This window comes from Triturus cristatus, chromosome 1_2 (genome assembly GCF_964204655.1).
Source record: "Triturus cristatus chromosome 1_2, aTriCri1.1, whole genome shotgun sequence".
Taxonomy (NCBI): Eukaryota; Metazoa; Chordata; class Amphibia; order Caudata; family Salamandridae; genus Triturus; species Triturus cristatus.
In genome coordinates this window covers 261,979,913-262,005,430 of record NC_140580.1, presented here as the reverse complement: position 1 = coordinate 262,005,430, position 25,518 = coordinate 261,979,913, and the positions used below count along the sequence as shown (strand labels likewise).

The following is a 25,518-nucleotide window of genomic DNA, read 5'->3' as shown; positions in this document are numbered from 1 at the left end:
CCTGCTGGGCATTATCCGTGCGGATCATGCTAAGTGTGTGAACTGACTGTTAAAACTAATCAAGTGACAGACGGAAGGGAGGGTTTGGCATCTTACACAATTCACCAACTGGAATACAGTAAATGTGATTTATCGCTTGACGTGTGGCTGTGGTCTACACTATATTGGATTAACATCTAGGAACGTAAAGATACGTATTCAGGAGCATCTCAGTACTATCAGATCAGGAAAATTGACTACCAGGTTAGTACAACACTTCATCAATGAAAAACATGATGTTAGGTCATTGACATGGGCGGTGTTAGAGAAAGTGAGAGGTGATGTCGCCAATATGGACAGATTATTAGCCAATAGAAAGCAGAACAAGTGGGGGTCAACGACATTGAATGGAATAGAATCAGTCTTTGAGATAATGAATTAGAGCTCTGATGCAGTTGGAGATGTCCTGCTCTCTTCTTTGTGCAGCAAGTGTGGTATTTATACAACTACATACAGGATTGATCGTCAAAGTAGTTGGTCTAATATGCATCCGACGTGCTATTTGAGTATCTATTTTCGGAGATACTCCCTGCCCATGAGATTTCAATTGACTTGATATGAGCATTAGTGGGTGTTGGCATTATAAACGAAATTACTGGACTGGCGATGCGGTATTACCAACTTCATGTGGGGGAACTCTTACATGGTCTCTGCAATTAAAAGTGTATATTAGGCTTAACACGGAGCATCTTACGGTAGCGCTTGTGTGAAAATATGAATTGTGAACGTTGGAATTGTTTTGACAGAAGTCAAGATTGTGGCGCCATGACATTCTTTATGTTCCTGTTTTATGGTCAAAACGCTGTTGTGGTCAATGTAGAACGATGGCGATTTAGTCTTGTATCCACTTCAAGATGGCGGCTATAGTACAGGGTCTTTCACGTGATGTGGCACGTAATGCGTCCAGAAGGGAAATCCTGTACCGGTTGTTTTAAATAATGAGAACCGCGTTTAGTTGCCAGCGCGAAATGAGACAAAGCTCCCCACGTGAAAATTAAGCGTTAAGACCGTGGCAATCTCCTGACCGGGAAAGAATGGTGTGATTCGGTTAGAGTTATTGAGGAACGATGAGAGATGGCGACTTGGAGTGGTTGGATGTTAAGAATCTATGTTACAGTCGCGTTCCGATTCTAAGCAGCAAGGTACGAGTTTTAATGGAGGACATAGTCAAATAAGATTAATATATTGCGCCAATGTGAACTTGTCTGAGATGAAGCACACCGATATAAGATTTTTCGGTTCAAAATTTCCTCAAAAAAGGGAAAAGGGGCGGATTAAACCAGACAGGAGAGCAAAAAAAGGGGAGTGTCTGGTGGAAGCAACTGAATTCCCGAGGTGTGTGATTGTGATTCACATAAGGAGGTGGTAAAACTTGTTTTTGTCTTACAGAAGAATGACAACACAAGTGTCCTTTTAAGATACAGGACTACTCAGACTGGGTAGTGCCTGTGTGATGCGGTTCATAGCTGGTACGGGGGCCTTGGCTATTACCAGTAATTAGATTTTTTAAGTTGATTTGCAATTAAGGGAATAGAGGTGGAATGCATTACAGGTTTGTTTTCTGTTCTGGCTATAAGTGTTTTTCTTAAAGAACCTTCCCTTCTGTTTATACAGTCACTGGTTGTTCGTATCAAGGGTCCAGATAAGGTGGACTAAGTCCTCGTGCCCTGAAGAAATTGCCACTATAGACAGGCAATGAAACATGTCGGCCCAACATAAATTGGTCTGCTAACATGCAGTATGTTTTTAGTTTGAATAAACCAACGAGCCATGAATAAAGTGGTTTTGCTGTGGGTCTATTTAAATTTTAACTATACTGGGTTGAAGTGTGTGATGTTTTCACATATTTACACCAAGTTCACTGTTTCTCTGGACACCTTTTTGTTTACATTTTTTCTTTCACAAGGTAGCGACCTATGATGATAAACGTGGGCATAACTGGTGATATTTAACCAGCAAGCTCACTCTGGCGGTGCGCACGTGAGGTGCTACCTTGTTTTTTGCACTTTTCTCACCTTTTTGACACATGGTTGTGGCTTATACACCTGTGATTTCATGGGGTATATATAATGTAAAAAAATTGGGGACCCAGTGACTTAACTTTAAGTTTGGTTCTTATTGTGAGGAGGGACAATTCTCCAAACTCACTTTAGGGAGATTGGTGAGGAAGAAAATGTTAACTCCCATTCCCACTCTCAAAGTAAATGTAAAGAATTGCCTTGTGATCAGATTGGGTCTACTTTGTTATATTGTTGATTTGAGTGGGGGGCGACCCAATCTGTTCCCTTTCCCCCTGTAGCTCCTTGTTTTTTGGTCCATTCTAGGGTTAGAACCAAGGTTCCCCCATGGTCAAGGATGCACTCTTGACACACCCTCAGTGGCACTAGGGCGGCCAGGGGCAGATTGCGGAGGCCCAATGTTATCCAATAGGGGATTGGGAGCCTTCGGTTGGTGGCTGCTCACAAGCAGGCTACAAGGTTGTGGGAGCAAAGCTCCTGGTGTTCGGCTCAAAGCAAAGGGGGATCCGAGTCAGCAACCAAAGTACATCCGCAGCTGCACAGGGGCGGCTGGGTGCAGGGTGCTGTTTTGGCGTTTGGTGCCCTGTTTTCAATGGGGATTCTCCAGTTGCAACAAAGACTGCTGGCTCGGGGACGAACATCTTCTGGAGGTGACCACCCGGTTGGAGAGCTAAGTTGGGATGCCTGAGGATGCTGGGACACCGTCAGTTGGGCCACCCAAGGCCGTGGGACGTCGGGTGCAGGGGTGTCTTTAGGCGTCGGGTTTTTCTTACCAGCTCCAGTCACGGTATGGAGGATCCTCCAGAATGGGCCTGAAGATTTCGCTTGGAGTTCAGAGGCAGGTCAGAGATCACTAGATCTCAGGTCAGTATCGCCAGGGAGACCTCCTCGTGGTGTTGGGCAACTTACTTGGGCCCTGGGTGTCCGGTGCAGATTTGTGGTTTCATCTGGGGCCAGAGTCTGTGGTTGAGCAAATCCAGTGCTCACGGGAGACAAAGTCTTTGGCTTGGAAGGCAGGGCAGGTCCTTCGGGTTCTTGAGGCTGTAGAACACACTGGGATTTTGCTGGAGCAGGTTCGAGGGGGGTACAGGCCTGTAGGGCTGGGGCCAAGTCAGTGGGCTTCAGTTTCCTCTTCGTTTCAGCACGGCTTCTTTGGTCCTTCGTTGCTTCTTCTTGTCAATTCTTGCCTGAGGACACAAGGTTCAGGGTTGCCCCTAAATACTAGATTTAGGGGCGTTACAGGTCAGTAAAGACTAGGACCGATGGGTCCATTCCTTGGGGAGGGTACACCCCCTATTATGCCACCCTCCAGTGGGAGGAATGCATATGGCTCACTTTGGTTTACTGGGTCACCCCCATCTGCAAGATGGCAGGGACAGAGTTGTGCTTCACCTCGCCTCCCCCTCCTGAGGGGTGGGGTTGGCAAAGGTGGGCACACCTCCCTTCCTCACTTGGGTTTCCAGCCCCAAGTGGGGGGTAAGAACCGGTAGGGGTCAGTTGCTGGAAGCAGCAAAACGCCTGGGGTAGCTCACAAAGGCGGCAAGCCTTTGAAGCTTCCCCTTCGTGGAACCCGCCTATCCTGGGGGAGGAGGCTTGGCACCTTATCCAAGGATGTGCATTGATTCAGACCCCCGGGAGCAGCAGGCTCTCGACCCAGGGATCCAGAAACTTGTCTGGTGGTGGCAGCTGGCGAGCAGCCTGGACACTAGTGTTAGGTCGTTTTTCAGGGGGCATCTCTAAAATGCCCACGGTGTGCATTTTTCAATAAATCCCACACTGGCATCAGTGTGGGTTTAATGTGCTGAAACGTTTGATACCAAACTTCACAGTGCTCAGTAAAGCCATTATGGTGCTGTGGAGTTCGTAATGACAAACTCCCAGCACCATACACTCAATGGCATTACTGAGCTTACAATGTCTAAGAACTGGCTTAGACACTGTAGGGGTACAGAGCTTGTGCTCCTGTACCCTCACCACTGGTATAGTGCACTCAGCTAGAGGGGTGGTTGATCTATGCCAGGGCAGTAGGCATGGCACACAGGGATATGTGCAATGTCGACTACACTTTGTTCTGCACCAAAACATGCAATCGGGGGGGGAAGAGAGAGGGAGAGCGCGAGAGAGAGAGCGAGAGCGAGAAGGTACAGGATATCCAAGAGTGGCACAATAGGTGTTGTAGCCTTTAGAGGCCTTCCCTGGGCACAGTGCCCATGGTACCATTTACAAGGGACTGACCTGTGGCCCAAGAGTGCCAATTAGGTTTTGTTTTTAATGCAGTTTAGGGGAAAAACATAGGCACTGGGTACCTGTTTGGTCAAAGTACATCAGCAGGTTGGCAAAACGTGGGGCTAACCATGCAAAAAAAGGGCACTTTCTTACATGTTGTACACAAAATACAAAAATATGAAATATTTGTTGCTCCAGTAAAGGCAGGTGAGCAGTGGGTACTGGCCTCATGAGCACTTGGACCGCATTGAGATCTGTTTATTAGAAAGACTCTTTATGTGAGAATGTACCATGTTTGTCTTCCATTCATACCGTTGTTAAAATACCTTACCTTCTAATCATTCGAATACGTAGCCTCAATGGCTATTTTTAAATCAGTTTAAGTTTTTGATTTGATGAATTTGCAAAGTGATGCCTTTTCTGAAAACATTAATGTCTATAGTGCATTTTGCTGTTTATAATTTATCTTTAAGTGCATTTGACACCTCATGTAAGTTGTTTTCAGTCATACTGTCTTTATATTGTTTACATTATTGTTCCTTTGATTACTTGGCACTAAGCTTCATTATACATTTCTTTACCACTTTAAGTTCATTTGATAATTTTATTAATTTGTAATATCCAGTCTATTTGATGGTATTAAGGGTTCCATTGGGATTTGGAATTCATTTTAAGAGTACCTAATACTTTATGTAAATTGTAATAATTTAATTGTACAATAAAATATACATCTTTGTGAATAAGGGTTTAAAACAATTGGAATCTTTGCAATCATCAACAGAATCTTCAACAGAACTCCAATGTTGCAAGATACACTGTTCTGGCATACCAAAAAGCATACACTGAAAAGCCCACCTGTGCCACTCAAGAGGAAACACCCAAAACTAGCTTTTAAAAATAATTCTTTAAAAACTGAACAACATCAGTGACATACCTTGCCCCCCAACCTTTGGAATAAATAGGACCTGGCGTGTTAATCCTCACACCATCAAGCACATTAAAAAACGGTCATGTGACACTAACACTGGGCACATCTTGCCTAAAGACACCAGAACACACCTATCTAAAGTTTTCGCAAAGAACAACACACACTAATGGGTATCCGCACCCAACAAATATGCCTAACAGACTCAGATATTTTGGGTGTTTTGCCCTCGACTGGAAAAAAATTGTTTTAGGTTGGACCCTCACCCACTTAAGTAGTGGCAGCATGCTTTATTAGCAGGTCTCATCCTGGACCCTAAAAATCAAGATGGGCCCAATCATATTCCTTGGAGCACTTTGAATATAAATAACAGCATTGTTCTTTTATAGAATAAAAATAACTCAAACAACCCAAGTATCCCTTTAATACCGGATTTTCAGGTCTGATTAAACAAACAAATGTGGGGGATACAAATTCGGGATGATGACCCGGTTACCCAGTAATTCTGTCAACATGTTTCAGACCGTAAAACGAGAGGGATACATGGGGTCCAGGACTTTCATAAGGACAAAAAAAAGTGACACCGAATCTTGTTTCCTGCCTACCTCTTTAGTTAACAGGGACACAAACACAACACTGATCACATACAATAACTGGTTTACTTTCCCAATCAAATGAAGCAATATTCAATCTCGATTCCGGTTGGGAAAAACACATGTTTTCTTATATAAACACGCATACATTCAGATGAGCTAATTAACTCTATGAATATGATAAAATACACTGTAGTCGTGAGTGCTGAGAGCTGGCAAGCAAGATGGCCGCATCTCAGTGAGGCTCCTGCTGCCCGGGGCCTGAATCCGTCAACATCCTACCATCGGGTTGGCCCTAGTTGCACCAAAATTATGTAAAAGGCGCAGTGACTAGTGGCAACTAAGCCTAGGGGAGAGCTCTGTAAAAAAGCTGTTGGAAATAGAGAAATGCCGGACAGCTGACGAACGAGTGGTCGGAACATGATGACGGATGCTTTCTCCTGATACAGGCGGCAGCAGCATTGTACGGAAAAGGCCATCCGAGTGTCGCACTGCTGATAGCGCCACACGGGACTGACCTACCTGCGTCTGGTGGAGTCGGCGTCTGCTGGGATGCAGTCCTGTTAGGAGATCGTGGGACTCGGACTACTGGCCTGGCAAGGGGAGAGCGACGTCATCACTGCTGCGGCCTGCCTGGGCCGTGACGCGGCCGCAGGTGGTGGTAACACAGGCCAGCTGGAGGACACCGACGTCGCTGCTACCTGGGTCTGAGAAACTGCCTGGGCTGGAATCACAGTCCCTCCGGTGGAGCTTGCTGGGTCCAGTAGTCGTTGATACGCAGAGGTGAACGGAAGCCTTGCGCTCTGGGGGAGAAGCTCGAGTGCCATCCTAAATGCTGCAGGGCCTCTGCCTGATCTGAGAGAGGCCGCAAGGGACCTTCTGGTACTGCAGGCGGCTGCTGGTGAGCTCCCCTGGCTGCCCGGTTCGTGGGTGGCCCGTCACTGAGGTCCACCCGGTGCCTCGGGGTCCTTCAGGGCACCGCCTGCAAGTGGGAGCCTGCAAGTGGGAGTGACTGCGAATCAACAAGCTCTGAATGTTCTACTGACGAACAGGTGCGAGGGGCTGCTTGGAGGGAATTGGCCTACGCTACTGAATTGCCATTTATGTGCGTGGACCCTGGGGCCTTTGGAGGAGCTTAAGCTTACTGCCTGGGCAAATATACTGCTGCATGGGCATCTGACCAAGCCCATAAGACATCAGTTGCTGAGCTGAAATCTAGCGGTGTGGAGGGCCCCACCAATCAAATAACTGGTGAGAGAACATCCTTGCGACCCCTCCCCCTCGGCTGAGACACAGACGGGACAGTGCGGCGCCTCCACCACTCTGGCTATTGAAGGGGTACTGGGCTCTGGCCACCTAACGTGCGATTATACCAGTGTGCAGCGCGCTTGGCCATAGGCAGGACGGAGGGCAAACAGGCGAAGCTGCCCTTCAAACTGCAGAAATCTTCTAGGGGCCCTGGTGGAGACATGGATTCAAATATGGCAGAAGGCGTCCAGTCTGGTGAGACAGATTTGCACCCCCTACTGCTTACCATGAGTCAAAGCCTCACCTCCATTGAGGCCAAAATGGATGCCATGAACATGCGCATGGACTTCATAACTCAAAGGCTGGAAAAACACAATGGGCGAAACAGAACACAGAAACTCGCAACTGGAGGACACGTCGACGGCTGGGGAGAACAAATGCAGAACCTGGAGCGCCTCCTGAAGGTTATTGCGGCGAAAAATGAGGACTTGGAAGCGCGCGCACGCCGTAATAACATCCGTATTCTTGGAATTTCCGGAGTCAACAGACACAAGGCGGATGGAAGACTGTGGAGCGCCTACTTGTAGGTCTGTTTGGTGCATCCTCCTTTTCTTAAGTCCTGATAGTGGAACAAGCCCACCGCTCGCTTACTGCCAGGTCCCCGCTGGGCTCTAGCCCTAAACCTATCCTTGCTTGTCTTTCGAATTACAATGAGAGAGATGCTACCCTCCGAATGGCACGTGAAAAGCGGGAGCTAAAATATGATGGTCACTCCATTTCCATTTTCCCAGATTTTATGCTAATGGTTCAAGAGGCACACAAGAAGCTTGCACCTGTAAAGCAAAAGTTGCAGGAGGCCAGTATTCCTTATGCCATGCTCTATCCGGCCAAACTGCGTGTCACACACTGGGAAAAACAACATGTCTTTACCACTCCTCAGCTGGCCCAGGAATTTCTAAAGGCAGCACTCACTTGTGGCCCCCGATCAGAAGGGGTGGGGGAGTGGACCCAGATCAACATCCTCACTCTCAGACAATCATTAATCACTCGTTGCACTGGCTGTAGTCTGCCTGGGTTGTTCTACTGTACTTATATAATGTTTTCCAACAGTTTGTAGCTATGACCGGATATGCTAATGTGGGACACAGACATACCCGCTAAATCCTGCATCCACTTACCCCCTTTGAAGCATTGTAGGTCGCTTTGGCTGACACCGCTTTAATGTGGGTCCCCGATCGTGTAAATTGCTGTTGCTGTAACTGCAGTGGGCCGCACAGCTCCTGCTGTGACCATGGGGGAGGGGGCTTAAACCACAACCCCATACCTGCTTTGCGGCAAGGTTGTCGCCGATCTACTCTACTAGCACCAGGAGGTGCTTATAACCCAGCCAGGGCTCCTACGGCAGGGACAAGGGTGGGCCCATCTGCACCCGTCCGAGCCCGGAGGAGGCTGGGCCACGACCCTAACCAAATCAGCCAGGTCCTCTCATTTCTTGGACGGGGCTCCTCTGGTGTATATCGTCGTGGAGAAATTTTCTGAAGAGCTAGAAGACATGGGTAAGACAAAGCAAAACATGAAGAGGCCTGATTTGGGGGGGGGGGGGGGGGGGGGAGGGGGGGGGGCGTCGCAACGACTCTTGACTCATTCCTTTCAAGGGCAGCAAGTGTTCTGTCCAAGGAAATTGCCCTGACGGAAAGGAGACTTTCTCTGGAATTGACTAACTTGCGTCAGAGCCCGGTTCTTTCACATGGCTCAGTTCCAAAGATAGGGCTAAGTGAGTCTGTTCCTACTGCACCTACTCCATCAGTTGTTCTGCCAGAGGAACTCTAGTGCAACCAAGGGGAGGGTATACCCATGCGGGAACCTCCGGTAAAAAAGAAAAGAGGTGGAGGCAAAAAATCCATACAGCCTCCTAAAGAACAAACATCATCAGTTGTTGTGGACCCGGTAACAGGTTTTGAGCCAATTCATGAACAATTTTTCTCAAATATTAGAAGACATTTTTAAGTCCTATCTAGCTCCAATTGTTGCACGGTTGGATAAGTTTGAATCACCTTTGCATCAGTCTGAGTGCCTTTCTTTTCTTGTAACTAATAAGGGGTTGGAACTGCGAGGGTTCAATGTAGGACGGGGTTCTGCCCAGTTGGATGGTCATGATGTCTCAGGGCTAACAGTCTGCAGTCACCCCGTGGGTTCAATAATCAACCTCCAGATGGGCTGGGCCACCAAGGAAGCATTAAATGCCCCAAAAGAAGCAGGGACGAAAGAGTTGCCCGGGATTGAGTTTCGCACAGTATATTGGGGACTGATTCACCAGAAGCCCGGGTGGTCCCAAGGAGTGAGACACATGGCCCAAAATCCCCCAACCTGCCAAGTAGGCTGGATGAGAGAACGGACGTTGTACATGCAGATTACACACTGTGCATAGATTGTGTAGCAGTACCCCCTCCTAGCGGTGGCCACCAGTATCCGTTGCAGTTGTTTGAAACAGTGTTTTGAGGACAGCCTGGCCCACACTAGCCTGTTGCTTAGTTTGCACATCTACACAATAGTGTTTAGTGAAAGTGTGCGGTGTAGACCATGTAGCTGCTTTGCAGATGTAATCTAAGTGGATGTTCCCTAAAAATGCCATGGAAGCCCCTATCTTACGTGTAGAGTGGGCTTTAGGGGGAACAGATAGCGTTTGTTTTGCTTTGTGGTAGCAAATCTGGATGCATTTAACAATCCACCTAGCTATCCCAGATTTGGAGATGGGGTTGCCTCTGTGTGGTGGTGAGAAAGACACGAATAGTAGTTTGGTCTTGCGAAAAGGTTGGGTTCTCTCGATGTACTAGAGTAAAGCTCTTTTGACGTCTAGGGTGTGTAGAGCTCTTTCTGCAATGGTTTCTGGCTGTGAGAAGAATACGGGCAGTTCCATAGATTGATTGAGGTGAAAGGGAGAAATGACTTTAGGAAGGAATTTTGGATTAGTGCGTAGAACAAACTTATTATGATGCATTTGCAGAAAAGGTTCTTGAATGGTGAGTGCTTGTATTTCACTGACCCTTCTGAGGGAAGTAACGGCTACAAGGAAAGCTGTTTTCCATGTTCAAAATTGAAGCTCACATTTATGTAGAGGTTCAAATGGAGGCCCCATTAGTCTTGTGAAAACAAGGTTTAGGTTCCACACCGGTGAGGGTGGCACTCTGGGGGGGGGGGGGGGGGGAATTATTCTCTTAAGGCCTTCCATGAAGGCTTTTATGGCAGGTACTCTGAAGAGTGATAGATGCTGTCTATTTCGTAGATATGCTGCTATGGCTGCAAGGTGTAGTCTGATAGACGTGTAGGCTAGGTTGCATCTTTGTAGGTGTAGTAAGTAGCCTATGATGTGTTGGATAGACACATCTAAGGGATTTACATTGTTGTGACAAATCACAAAACGTTTCCACTTGGCTGCGTAGCAAGCTCTAGTAGTAGGTCGTCTAGCTTATTTAATGACGTTCATACAGTCAGGGGGAAGATTAAGGTAACCAAATTCTAGGATTTCAGGAGCCAGATCGCAAGGTTGAGCTGAGCTGGGTCCGCGTGTCTGATCTCTCCATGGTTCTGGGTTAAGAGGCGTGGAGAGAGGTGTAACTTTTGGTGCGGAACTAGGGAGAGTTCCAGCAATGTGGTGTACCACGGTTGTCTGGTCCAAGTCGGAGCAACTAGGATGAGAGTTGGGGAATCTTGCTGTAGTTTGCTCACCACTAATGGAATGAGTGGGAGAGGCGGAAAAGCGTACGCAAATCTGCCTGACCAGTTCATCCATATCGCATTGCCTTTGGACAATGGGTGTTGATATCTGGCGGCGAAGCTTGGGCATTTGGCGTTTTCGTGGGTGGCGAAGAGGTCTATCTGTGGTTGCCCCCACATTTGAAAGAATGGTTGAAGAACTTGTGGATGAAGTTCCCACTCGTGGATTTGTTGTGTTCGACGGCTCAACAGATCTGCAATGGTGTTTTGGACTCCTGGGACGTTGGCCTAGGAGAAAAATGTTTTGAGGTATGGCCCACCTCCATATGGTCTGTGCTAGCTGAGAGAGCTGCAGAGTGTGTGTGCCGCCCTGTTTTTGGATGTAGTACATTGCTGTCATGTCTGTGCGGACTAAGACAGCCTTGCCTGAGATGTGTGTTTGAAAGGCTTTTAGGGCTAGAAATATGGCCAGTAACTCCAGATGGTTGATGTGGAGTAACTTTTGTTGAGGTGTCCACCTGCCCTGCATGGTGTGATGTAGGTGAGCTCCCCAGCCGGATAGCGATGCGTCCGCAGTTAGAACTATTTGAGGAACCAACTCTAGGAACGGTCGCCCTTTGGAAAGGTTTTTGGTGGTCCACCACTGCAGAGAGCGATGGGCACGACCGTCTACTAACACCAGATCTGATAATTGACCCGGAGCCTGGTTCCATTGGCGTGCTAAGCACTCTTGGAGTGGACGCATCTGGAGTCTTGCATGAGGTACTATGAATATGCAAGAGGCCATCATCTCTATAAGTTGCATAAACACTTGGGCTGGAAGAGAGTGTTGAGGTTGAAATTTGGCGCGAAGAGCTTGTATGCTTTGTATCCTGGCAGGACTGGGGTAGGCTAATGCTCTTGAGGTGTCTATGGTGGCACCGAGGTATTGTTGTACGTGGGACGGACGCAGATGGGACTTGGCGTAGTTTACTGTGAAGCCCAGGTTGTGAAGTAGTTGGATAGTGGCGTGAGTGTGTTGTACACACTGGTTGTATGAGCTGGCTTTTATGAGCAAGTCGTCTAGGTATGAGAAGACGTGGATGTGTGGTCTTCTCAGGTGTGCTGCCACTACCGCTAGGCACTTGGTAAACACTTGTGGCGCTGTGGTGACTCCGAAGGGGAGTACTTTGAATTGGTTGTGGTGACCGTCCACTACGAATCTGAGAAACTTCCTGTGAGCGTTGTAAACAGGAATGTGGAAATAGGCGTCCTTGAGGTCTATGGTGGTCAGGAAGTCGTCCGGGGAGAGCAGAGGAAGCACCTGCTGGAGTGTGACCATGTGAAAGTGGTCTGAGTATGTATTGGTTTAGGGGTCTGAGGTCCAGAATGGGTCTTAGAGAGACGTCCTTTTTTGGTATGAGAAAATATAGGGAGTAAACTCGCTTGTTTTGTTGGTGGGTAGGAACTGGTTCTATTGCATTTTTGTGTAGGAGGGAGATCACCTCCTGCTTTAAAAGTGCCAAATGTTCCTGTGACATTGAGCGGTGTTTGGGTGGAATGGTTGGGGGGTAGATGTTAGTTCTAGACAGTAGCCTGATTGAATTATCTGTTGCACCCATCTGTCTGAGGTGATGGTAGCCCAGACAGGAAGGAAATTAGGGAGTCTGCCCCCGACTGGAGTGGAATAGTCTTGGGGGTGTGGAGGGAAGTCACTGGGTGGGGGCGGAGGCAGAGCAGGAGGTGTTAGTTAGTTGTAATAAGCGACTCTGCTCCTTCCTTAAACTGATCTGGGAGGTGCTGTAGCAGTGTCTCTAGGGTATCATAATGCGCCCTGTCGTATCGAGCCAGAAGTGCCCGAGTGTTGGCAATTCTCCAGATGTTAGCTGCCTGTGCAGCAACTCTTTTTCCCGAAGTTTCCAAGACCTTAGACTTCATGTCAGGGGGAGAAGCATCACCCGTTGTCTGTGAATTGGCTCTTTTCCGACCACGCCAGCACTCAATGGATAGGACTTCTTTAAAAAAATGCCCCTGGTGTGGTACTAAGTTCCCACACATTTCTTACACAAGGTTTGAACCTCTGCCTCTCCCCAGAGCACGAAGACAGGAACTGCGAGGCCTGTGCATCTTTAAGGTCGAAGAAAACCATCCGTGACAGTCGGGCTCGACATCACAAAATGTCTCGCTTCATCTTCGGAGCAGATCCCAATCTCCAGCCATAGCAACAAGCTGATGAAGGAGACATCTCCGTCTTTGAAGCAGACGACTCAGACGTCGAAGACCAGACAGTCACCCCGGCTCAGCAGTCTGTGAGTACTGAAACCCCTCTTCAAACCAAACCCCTAGGCACCGGTAACACCTTCGCCCTCTGGATCAGGTCGACACCGGCGTCACATTTCAGACACCCCGCCCTGTGGCCCGGCGATGAAACCAAAAGAAAAGCCTTCTGGTTTGAGATCGAGCCAACCCCATTCCGGTGCCGAAAAATGACCTCGGGCACCAAAGTCCAAAACCAAAGAGGTGCCCCGCCCTTCTTTGTCAGCACCGAAAACAACCTCGATGCCGAAGCCCTCGGCGTTGAAACAAAGGACATGCATTCGGAGCCGAAAAATCCTTTGCAGCCGAACAAACTCTCGGAGCTACAAACTCCTGTCCCACAAGCTGAGCAGTACGAAGACCCCACAGAAAGCTTCAGAGACACGGGCTAAACAACATTCTGACCCCAAGTCTTCCGCACTGACAAAGGACACTGTACCCACACAACAGCCTCTACCAGATTTTTCGGATCCAAAACAAAAAACTCTACATTGACCCAGAAACTGGCAAAGTTGTCGCCAAGCCTCCTAAAAAGAGAAAATTGGACACTTCAGAAGACCTTGAAATATCCATGAAGCAAAAGGAGATGGGCACTAATACTTCTCCACCTCCTTCTCCAGCTGATCAAAATCTGCTAATTTCTCCAGCACACTCCCCTCAACATACATTTTCACCTCATCCACAGGATGATGAGGATGATTATAGTGATGTGGGTGGGGATAGAGATCCAGATAAAGATGATGCACATACCATTCCACACAATACAGATCCTTGGGATGGATATAACACAGATCCCGACCCCCACAATGACTCTGACCTCTACCCTTCTAGGCCACCACCACCAGATGAAAGTATTGGGTTTGCGCAACTAATAAATAGAGCTGCTCAATACCACCTGGGTACAATTACACTCTGGCCCTTTAAAGGAAGACTTTTTACTGGAAACATTTACACCCACACAAGTCCACGCACACCCTGCCAATGTTAAAAGGCATGCTAAAACATGCACCAGAAGTTTTTAAGGATCCCGTCAGTCAGAAGTCTTCACACCAGGGTAGACAAAAAATATAAGGCAGCTCCCAATGACGCAGTGTACATTAAAGGTCAGGTCCCTTCAGATTCTCTCGTAGTGTCTAATGCACGCAAGAAGGCAAATTCACAAAGCATAGGCGACACCCCTCCACATGATAATGAATCCAAACTCAGACGCATCTGGAAAACGCATCGAGTCACAGGCTGCAAATCATTGGCAGATTGCCAATGCCCAAGCTTTGTTGGCCAGATGTGACAGAGCTCACTATGATGAGCTTGAAAAGCTAATGCAACATCTTCCTGACCAATATAAAGACAGAGCTAATGACCTTCTACAGGAGAGAAAATTAATAACTAATACATCCATCAAATGTGCGCTTGTTGGGGCTGATATGGCATCTCGTGCTATTAAAACCAGCGTTTTGCTACTTGGGCACGCTTGGCTCAATCTCCGGATTCAAACAGGAAGTGCAGTCCGCTATTCTTAATCAGCCCTTTGACCAGGAGCATCTTTTTGGGCCCACAGTCGATACATCTTTAGAGAAAATGAAAAAGAATACTGCCAAGTCAATGGGGGCTTTGCAATCCCCTAGAGGTTCATTTTGGTGAGGACCACATTTAGGTTCCAGATTGGTGAAGGAGGGTGTCTTGGAGGAATCAAACGTTTGAGTCCCTCCAAGAAAGCTCTGATGGCAGGCACTTTGAACAGTGAGAGGTGTTTGCCTGTTCTGAAGGTAAGCTGCCAGTGCGGTTAAATGTATACGGATGGAATTGTATGCTAGATTGCATCGGTATAAGTGTAATAGATAACAGATAATGTTTTGCGTCGATGCATCCAGCGGATTGATGTCATTATTTTTAGAATAAATGACAAATCGTTTCCACTTAGCCGCGTAGCAGGCTCTGGTGGTGGGTCTCCGTGCCTCCTTAATGATATTCATACATTCTGGAGGCAAGTTTAGGTAGCCAAATTCTAAGATCTCAGGAGCCAGATCGCCAGGTTCAGCTGTTGCGGATCTGGGTGCTGAATCTCGCCATGGCTCTGCGTTAAAAGCGTGGGTGTTAGCCGTAGTCGTTGATGCGGTACCACGGAGAGTTCCAGAAACATGGTGTACCATGGTTGGCGTGCCCACGTTGGAGCAACCAGGATGAGCGTCATTGAGTGTTGCCTCAGTTTGCGTGCCACCAGCGGTATTAATGGAGCTGGGGGAAAAGCGTACGCAAATCTGCCTGACCAGTTCATCCATATTGCATTGCCCTGCGACTGTGGATGTGGGAACCTGGCGGCAAAGTTTTGGCATTTTGCGTTTTCCCTTGTGGCGAACAGGTCTATCTCTGGATGACCCCACCGTTGGAAGTACGGTTGGAGTACTGATGGATGTATCTCCCACTCGTGTATTTGGTGGCTGTGTCTGCTGAGCAGATCCGCCATCTGGTTGTCCTTGCCCGGGAGGTGTTCCGCCATGAGGAAGATGTTCCTCTGAATGGCCCACTTCCACATGCTCTGAGCCAGATGAGACAACTGTGGGGAGTGTGTTCCTCCCTGCTTCTGTATGTAGTACATGGCAGTCATGTTGTCCGTCCGGATCAACACGACTTTGTTGAACAAGTGTACTTTGAATGCCTTCATTGCAAGGAAGATTGCCATGAGTTCCAGAAGGTTGATGTGCATCCTCCTTTGCTGTGTCGTCCATAGTCCCTGCACTGTGTAATTGAGTACATGAGCTCCCCCATCCCTGGAGAGACGCGTCCGCAGTCAGTATGATTTGTGGGACAGGCTCTTGGAACGGTCGGCCCTTGCAAAGGTTTTGTGGATTCCACCAATGCAGAGAGTTGTATGCCTGACCGCTCACCAACACTAGGTCCTTCAATTGTCCGTGAGCCTGATTCCACTGACGTGCCAAGCACTCCTGAAGCGGGCGCATATGTAACCTCGCGTGCGGGACTATGAAGATGCAGGAGGCCATCATGCCTATCAACTGCATAAACACTCGTGCCGGTAGTGAGTGTTGAGGTTTGAACTTTATGAGCAACTGCATGCTGTTGATCCTTACTGAATTGGGCTGTGCCTTGGCTGCCAGAGTGTCTATGGTCGCGCCTAGGTACTGCTGTACGTGGGTGGGTTGAAGGTGGGACTTTGGATAATTCAGGGAGAAGCCAAGGCTGTGAAGAAGGTGAATGGTGTGGGTTACGTGGTTGGCACACTGCTGGGCCGACTTTCCCTGGATAAGCCAGTCGTCCAGATAAGGATAGACATGTATGTGCGCCGCCACTGTTGCCAGGCACTTGGTGAACACTCTGGGTGCCGTTGTTACTCCGAAAGGGAGGACTTTGAACTGGTAATGTTGATTGAGAACAGTGAACCCGAGATATTTTCTGTGTGATGGGTGTATGGGTATATGGAAATACGCATCTTTGAGATCTAGTGTTGCGAGAAAGTCTCCCTGTTTGAGCAACGGCAGCACCTGTTGCAAGGTGAGCATGTGAAAATGCTCTGACAGAATGTAACGGTTTAGAGGTCGTAAATCCAGTATGGGTCTGAGACCCGTCCTTTTTGGGGATCAGAAAATACAGTGAGTACACTCCTGATCCTTGTTCTTCTGCTGGCACGAGTTCTATGGCTCCTTTTTGGAGCATACTGAGAACTTCCTGGTGGAATAAGTTCAAGTGCTCTGCGGACATAGGACGGTGTCTTGGTGGTATGTTTGGTGGAGTGGATGTGAACTCCAGACAATAACCGTACTGGACAATGTCTCTCACCCACCTGTCTGTAGTGATGGACTTCCAGACCGGCAGGAACTCCTGGAGTCTCCCCCCCCCCCCCGACAGGTGTTACGTGGTCGGGGGGCAGTGACAAGGCGTCACTGTTTGTTGGTGGCGGAGGACCTGGAGCGGTTGTTCCCTCGGCCTCTGCCTTTGACGTTGTTTCCACGGTATCCACCTCTAGTATTTTTATTATAGGTGGTCTGTGAACCTCCTTTAGTGTACTGCGACTGTTGGGAGTTCTGGTTTTTAGATGGTCCTCTGTTGCTAGAGCGACGAAAGGACCCACTCCAAAACTGCTGTGATTGCAGAGCCCCCATAGACTTTGCAGTCTCCATCTCTTTTGATCTTTTCTAGGGTGGTGTCAACTTCGGGGCCAAAAAGGGAGTCAGGGTTGACAGGTTGATTGAGTATTGTTGTCTGTATCTCTGGTTTGAATCCTGAGATTCCCAACCAAGCATGCCTTCTTAACATGACGCTGGTGTTAATAGCCCTAGCTGCAGTGTCCGCTACGTCAGGAGCGCACTTAATGGAAGCGTTGCTTATGAGCTTCCCTTCTGTAATAAGCGACTCTGCTCCTTCCTTAAACTGATCTGGGAGGTGCTGTAGCAGTGTCTCTAGGGTATCATAATGCGCCCTGTCGTATCGAGCCAGAAGTGCCAGAGTGTTGGCAATTCTCCAGATGTTAGCTGCCTGTGCAGCAACTCTTTTTCCCGAAGTTTCCAAGGCCTTAGACTTCTTGTCAGGGGGAGGAGCATCACCCGTTGTCTGTGAATTGGCTCTTTTCCGAGCATTGGACACCACCAACGAGTCCAAAGGCAACTGGCCTCTTATGTAGGTAGGGTCCACAGGAGCTGGCCTATATTTTTTGTCAATCCTAGGGTTTAGTACTCTCGCCCTTGTGGTCTCCTTAAAAATGTCACAAGCCGGTTTTAGGACCCCCTTCAGCATGGGCAGAGTCTTAACAGATCTTTCTGAGGTAGAGAAGGTATCCATCAGAAAATCATCCTCAATAGGATCAGTGTGGAGCTGTACATCATGATTTTTAGCTGCTCTCTCAATCAGGGCATTGAAAGCAGCAGTATCCTCAGTAGGAGATGATTTTACCACATATGCCGGTGTGTCTGGAGCAGTATGTGGGTCCCCTGTACCAATATCGTCCACCCAAGGTTGGTTTTGATCTTCAGGGTCAGTGTCCACAGGATAAGTGTCCTCAACATCACCAGCATCCCCTGCATCCACATCAAACTGTGTGGGTGAGAATGACTGAGGCTCCTGGTCATAATATTGAACATGTTCCACTAGAACTGGTGATGTGGTCCTCTTCTTCAATGGAATTTTGTATGGCTCCATTGATTTCTCTGGCAGTATCTTTCTTTTATATATTGAAAGTCTACCAGTCTCCGCATCGATAAACTGCCTTGGCTCCTCATCTTCCTGAGGTACTTCGACAGCTCTCTGTCCCATTGGCATTCCTGTTGGTGCTTCGACAGGTTTCTTCGGGTCGACCCCTTTTTGCGGCTCGGACCCTTCTTTGCGTCGAACATTGGCGGTCGTACCGCCGGTGGTAGTCCGAATTTTATGTGCGTCGACGCGAGGTGAACTGTGCTGACAGTCTTCGGCTGCGGGGGTACTTTTGCGCCGAGCATGGAAGCCGTGTCGTGGGTGCGGAGTAACGACTCCGACACCTTCTTCTTTAGGAAGGGAGACTGTGTTATTGATTCGACACGTTCCTTCGATACCCTTTTGGACGTGGCATCTAACCCCGAACCAGACGCCGTGTTCTCGACACGAGGACTGGGATAGGTCGGCCGTCGCGAGTCGCTCTGTATTTTTGTGTCGACGATCCTCGGCGCCGATTTTTTCGGGTCGGCAACCTTGACCTTGGTTGTTGGCGCCGCCTTCGGCTCGACGTCCCCATGAGATCTCTGTGCGTCGACGGCCTTCTTTTGTTTGTTCAGCTCCGAGGGCTTCGAGGCCTTGTTGCCGATGAGAGACTCTTTCACTTTCGAGTTCGGTGCCTGTGCCTTCAGTTTCGATTTCGTTTGATCGAATGATGGCGCTTTCGATACCGATGGCTCTTTAGGGTAGTTCGTAGCCGGGCCTTTATGCGGGGCTGTAGAACGAGAAGAATGATCTTGGGTAAGGCCTTGTGGCGATTCCTTGACCCGAGCCTTATCGAGTGCCTCTCTGGGCCCTGTACCGACATGTGGGCCTAGCTCATCTTCTGAGCCATCCTCCTCGGCCCCAAGGGCCTCCTCGTCGTCTCCTACCTCTTCGACGACACCATCTTCCGGTTCGTCTACTATACGCTCGTCTTCGGCATCAGTCGGATTCTCGCTCCGAAGCCGGATCCGATAGCTCCCCCCGAACTTCAAGGTCCACGACCTCCTCATCTTCTATCCCGAAGATGTTGTCCGGGTTCGACGTCGCTTTCTGCGCCTCGAGCCGAGCTGCTCGACGAATGCGAAGGGTCTTCTTCGATCGAAACCTGGAACACGCCATACAGGTGGCTTCGTCGTTGTTTGGAGAGAGGCACTTGTTGCACACCGGGTGCACGTCGAAGCGAGCATACTTAGCGTTGCAAAGAGGGCAACGCTTAAAAGGGCTATTCGATGTCTTTGGTTCCATCGTTGAAGATCTACTCGAGAACGCCCTCGACAAATAGACTTGGCGCCGAACGAAAACAATACCGACGAATGTAAAGGCCTAAATAACTCAAAGAGCTAAGATTAGGACATCCGAACCCAATGGCGGAAAAAAACAATCTGAGGATGGAGGGGATGCCCATGCGCACTGTAGTCCAGGGAGGGAGCCACCTATCTCGTGATACTTCGAAGACTCTTCCAGGACAACAATGTGCAATCATCCGGACCCAACACTAGGCGGCGATCTATGCACAGATATGAATTCAGCAGCCCACATGCCTCGAACTACTACCTCGGTCTAACACTGCCTTGGAAAAGCCCACTCTAGTAAAGATACCGATGAGGGCTCTGGCAACTGCAGGAATTGCTTCAGGATACCTGCTGCAAAAACAGTTGGACAGAATGCAGAACAATGTCATACATTCACCCCAGTACAGAGATCTGGGCCTAAATCCATAGTTTTTTTGCTCATCATGCCGTTCCAGTTTGAACCCAGCCATATGCAAATCAGTCATGACCCTGTGCCTCATGGGAACAGTCCAGCCCGAACTCCCAAGCCAGGTCCTCCCTGGACTGGAAAGGGGGGGCCTGTTCCCATGGGGCACAGGGTCAAGACTGATTTGCATATGGCTGGGTCCAAACTGGGGTGGCGTAGTGGGCAAAAGAACGATGGATTTAACCCAGATCTTTTGACTGGGGGAGAATGTTTGCATTGTCAGCATTCCGTCCATCATTTGTTTTCTGTAACACTTTTTGCAAGTGGGATGGGTATGCCCAGACGTGGGTCCCTTGCTCACTGTGCCACTGGATTCAAGCTAGCCTGGCTGAAGAAGGGTGACATACCCTGAAACCGGTCCCAGGATGCTTGTTTCCGGTCCAGGGAGGACCTGGCCTGGCAGTTCGGTCTGGACTGTTCCCATGGGGCACAGGGTCAAAACTGATTTGCATATGGCTGGGTCCAAACTGGGGTGGATTAGTGGGCAAAAGAACGATGAATTTGACCCAGATCTTTTGACTGGGGGTGAACGTTTGCATTGTCAGCATTCCATCCATCATTTGTTTGCTGTATCAGGATACCTGCTGGCATACTCCACTACCACAAATCTGATTACGTATACTTTTGAAGGGTCAAGGGGACAGACTATGTCAATCCCTACCCTTTCAAAGGGAATCCCAAACACTAGAAGTGGAAATAAGAGGGTGTTTCCGGTCTTGCTACTGGCTTGACAGATAACACAGGAGTTACAAAACTCCTTCACCTTCTGGGACATGTTTGGCCGATAGAAGTGGGTGACGAACCTACTCCAAGGCTTTGCCTCGCTAAGATGCTCAGCTAGGGAGCTGTCATGGGCCATTGAGAGCCAGAACTCTATTACTGAGGCACTCCCACCATCGTAATGCCATCAGGTTTTGGGTTCTCTGGCCTCAATAAACAGGAGCCCCCCCCCCCCCCCCCCCCCCCTCCCAATAGGTCTTGTGGGAGCCACTGACATCTTAATCCTGTGCAGCAGCTTGCTGTCTCAGGCTGTCAAGAGTAGGATAAGTTTTCAGTCCCTGGCACAGCCCCTCCATAGTTCCCTCTAGGGCTGACAGGTCTCCTCCCTGAGGCAAGGGGGCCTGAACTTGTGGCTGCTCAGAAGTCGATTTCCCCAGCCTTCTTACCTCTTCTCTTTGGAGGATTGCGCCATTATTCCAGGCTCCAATTCCTCTTTTTAACCATGAGCTCTTGCTTTTACACACGCCCATTCAGGTATTGCCAACATGGCTGCATGGGATCTTATTTCTACCTCAGCCCATGTTGAGGTTTCCAGATCATTCCCTAGCAGACATTCAACAGGAATTGCAGAGGACACGACCACCTTTTGGCTAGTCAAACCTCCCCACTTTAAGGACACCATATTCATCAGATGAACCAGTGTATGGTTATCAGCATTTATGACTGGATAAGCTTGTTCAGCCAAGTACTGCTCTGGAGATACCAGTTTTTCAGTCATCATGGTGACACTTGTGCCTGTATCCCTCAGTGATTCTTCTCTAACCCCATTGATGTGAAGCGGTTGTCTGAAGTTTTTTAGGTTACTCAGCCAGACAGCCTGGGCAGCTATATCCACCCCACTCACTGAGATTAAGGTAGCTTCAGTGTAGTCTCTGACCTAGTCAGTGAACGCCAAGGATCCCATCTGGAGACTAACCACCTCAGTGGTATCTAGAGGTGCACTAGTTAGAGCCTTTTTGGGACAGAAAGTCACCAGTTCAGTGCCCATTGATCATACAACTGAAACATCAAACCCACCCTATGATTGTGAAGTGTCTCGGTGGCCCACCATCTCAACAGTTTTTTGGGTGCCTTTAGAAGACTACCTTTTTCTTTACACTGTCCTACATCTTTTCCTTGGAAGGCATTAGTAGCCCCTTTCTTTTGGTCACCCCCACCATGAGACATACTGGACACCCTACTCTTGACCCAATGGTCACCCTTCTTTCCCAGCTCATGGGGAGAGATCAAACTTAGGCCCACCAAGTATTGATACAAAACTAACATGTATAACATATAACGTGTATTTGTAAAGCGCACAATCACCCGCAGGTCTCTTGGCGCTGAACAGATGTTTATTGTTACCCAACTCAATGGTACTCATTTTATCGACTTCAGATGGATGAAAGGCTGAGTGGACCCGCCGAGATTTGAACCCATGACCAAGAGGTCGAACACAGGCCCCTGCAATGGACGCATTAGTCCACTGAGCCACCAGGCCCAGCAAGTACAGTTACTTAAGATGCTCTTTCATAAGTAGATTATAAAGCCCATCATAGTCTTGCACCTTACTTCCTTTGGCCCAACTGCCAAGGGTTTTGACTGAAAGTCTACAAAATCAACCCAGGACTGACTCGAGGTTTTGTGAGTCTCCATGAGCTTAATCCTGTACTCCTCAGTGGAGAGTCCAAAGCCCTCGATGAAGGTATCCTTCATAAGGTCATAGGACTCAGCATCTTCCTCATAAAGTGTCCGGAGTCTATCCCTTTACTTGCCTGAGAAAGCTCCTAGAGTATAAAGCCCCAATACTTTGGCTTGAACTTTCTCATTTTACAAGTACACTCAAAGACTGGAAACCCTTTTGTGATATCACCACCCAAAACAGATTTGAGGATAATCCCTTTAAGAATTTTCAAATCAAAAGTTTCCTATCCCTTCGTACCTTGTTGATGCCACCATTTATGGGTGCCAGACTCTTCACATTCCTTTTTTTATGGACAGAACTTTGGCCTCCAGGTCTACTCTTCTGACTAGTCTCTCCAGCTCCTGGCCTGTATCCTCTAGTTCTTCTTGGGGCCTGGAGTGGCAAGGCCTCTCTCCATGTCTAGTTTCAGGGACAAGGTTCCTACTGTTATCCTCTTCTGATGGGGTATAGGAAGGGGAGTCATTCCCATGAGTAAATTTAGCAGTTTCTTCTTCACTGACATGGTCATCAATGTTGTTAGTGTATTCTTCATTTGCCTGGGCTCTATCAAACTCAGCAAGCAACTCCTGGAGTTGTACTTTGGTTGGTCTAGACCCAGTTGCAATTTTGCAAGCCTTGCATTAGTCCTTTAGCTGCTTCAAACTAAGTTGCTGGTCAGGTTGAGTTCCTCGACTCCATCCTCTGAGGTTGACATGTGTAATGTAGTTGGAACCTCATTAGAAAAGCTACAAGAAATTCTAAGAGACTTTAAGGCCTAACTACTAAGCACATTTTAAAAATAATTCAAATACAATGGACTGGGGGACTGAACACAGCCGTAACAATTCAGATTTTAAAGAAACTGGAATTATGTTTATGCTAATCTCAATTTATTAAAACAAATTGTTGGAAAAAGCAATAAAGTTGTGGCCTATTTGAACTGAATTCCATTGTTTACAGACACCTAAAAGGCATACCTGTTTAATGGAAGAATTCATAGTCAGTTCGCCGACTTCCTTTTTTGTTTCACAAAATACTATGGTACGCCCATGACTTCCACTGTAGACCTGAATGACATCACCTATGACTGCGGCTCTCTGAGACCAATGGCAGGCTACGGCCAAATGCTGGTAAAGAATAAAATGAAAAAAATAAGAGAAATGTTGATCGATAAAGTCACAGCAATCAATACATTCGTAATCCTTAAGAAACTAGTAACTGAACTGTAAAGAGTTTTGTACCATAAAAACTTCTAAACTTACACACTATGTAACATTCTGCTAGCTAGTAGTAGGGTATGAAATTGTATCTAAACATAACGAGCTTTTATTTTGGGAATCAACTGTAGATGAAATCTTTAAGACTAGCTAAGACATTGATCATAAACCCACAATACTTCAATATATGAACAGCATTTTTGTTTTCCTTTATTTATATGGTTGGCGCCAACTCACCCACCTTAAACTGGGGCCTCAAGGATAATATTTGAATCTATAAGTGTTTCAAGCTGGCAAAAGGAAAATGTTACTTACCCTGTAAGCATCGGTTTGTGGCATTTAGTGCTGTAGATTCACATGATTTGCATACTCCTGCCATTTAGAGCTGGGTCTGGATGGATGTATGCAAGTAAGTCGTTTTTCTTCAAACAAACTTTGGAGTCACAAGGTAGAGTGGCTCCTCCTCTTGGTGATAATGCACATGGGCATCGACTCAATTGTAATATAATTTTCCTGCACGGCGGGTGAGAATGGAATATGAAAGTAAGTGATATGTAAAGAGATGTCCATGCATATAAGAAGAGAAAAGAAATTGCAACGCCACAGATGTCCAGGTAGGAAGTCGGGCACATGTGAACCTACAGCACTACATGCGACGAACAGATGCTGAAATGGTAACATTTTCAGTACCAGGCCTGCAGATACAAATGCTTTGCACAGACTGTAAAGCAGTCCTCCTCAAAAGTGGTGGCTAGCCTGTGGGTGCTGCAGTTGTTTGGAAAAGCGTACATAGCACTGCCTGACCCACATTAGCTTCTTAGTGTGCTAGAACACACACAAAGTAGTATTTAGCATAAGTGTGCGATGTAGCCCATGTAGCTGCTTTACATTTGTCAACTATTGGAATGTTTCCTATGAAGGCTATAGAATCTGCTTTCTTTCGAGTATGGTGTGCTTCAAGGAGGTATAGGTAGAGTTCTTTTGGCCTTGACATAAAACGTTTGAATGCACTTGCCTATCCATCTGGCAAAGCCGGATTTGAATATGGGCTTTCCTTTATGAGGTGGTGCGAAACCAACAAAAAGCTGTACAGTCTTTCTAAAAGTTTTAGTTCTATTAAATAAGTTACCCACCTTCGGTAACATTTTATCTGGTAGAGACTAGATCTAAGGTAAGGAATCTCCTTAGCTTAGAATTAGCCCCAGGCGCCAGACTGGATTCGGAATTTTTTCTACAGCAGTACCTCTGAGCATTGGTAGACTGTGTCAAGTGACTTAGTAAAGACGTCGTCCACTGGCTATGATGTAGTTGGGGTCCATATAAGCCCTTCAGTTTGTCGCTGTCAGGTTCTTCCGCGACTACTGTCCACGCTAAAACACGGAGCCACGTATAGAAACGGATATGGAAACAGTGTGCCCAAACAAAATCCTCTTTTTTAAAGGCGTTTATATTAAGTATTATCGGTTGCTTGGTGTGTCTTATATTTATTTTATTTTTTGATTCAATGAAAGGCACAAATGTGCACAGAAGTGATCTGGAAGAAATAGAGAATCAGTTTACAGAGCAGGGAGGATAGGTGGGTCACCCCTTTGGCTGCCCCTGTAATCTCCTCTAGGAGGGGACTGATTTTGTGGCCCGTATGAAGATGTGGAGGCATCTGTGGAAGTGGTTTTTGAATCTACTCTGTAAAAAAACAGCAGAAGGAGCCTCTACTGGAAGGTGTCTGAAGTGCTCCCATGGAATCAGCCACTTCCATGTCTTTTTTCATCTTCTCCAATGCTTCATCCACTTATGGGCTGAAGAGATGTTATTTATCAAACAGAACATTAAATATGATCTGTTGAACTTCTGGTTTAAAACC

At 47.7% G+C, this 25,518-nt stretch overlaps 1 protein-coding gene across 2 annotated transcripts in view; it reads right to left on the bottom strand.

Moving 5' to 3' along the window:
• The window catches only part of LOC146867129 (nucleolar RNA helicase 2-like), a 796,160-nt gene that overhangs the window by 452,234 nt on the left and 318,408 nt on the right, over positions 1 to 25,518 (bottom strand). For both annotated transcript variants that reach the window (XM_085603581.1, XM_085603582.1), the window contains one exon: positions 23,418 to 23,567. In XM_085603581.1, coding sequence (XP_085459707.1) covers positions 23,418 to 23,567 — 150 coding nt within the window. The remainder of the gene's footprint in view (positions 1 to 23,417; positions 23,568 to 25,518) is intronic.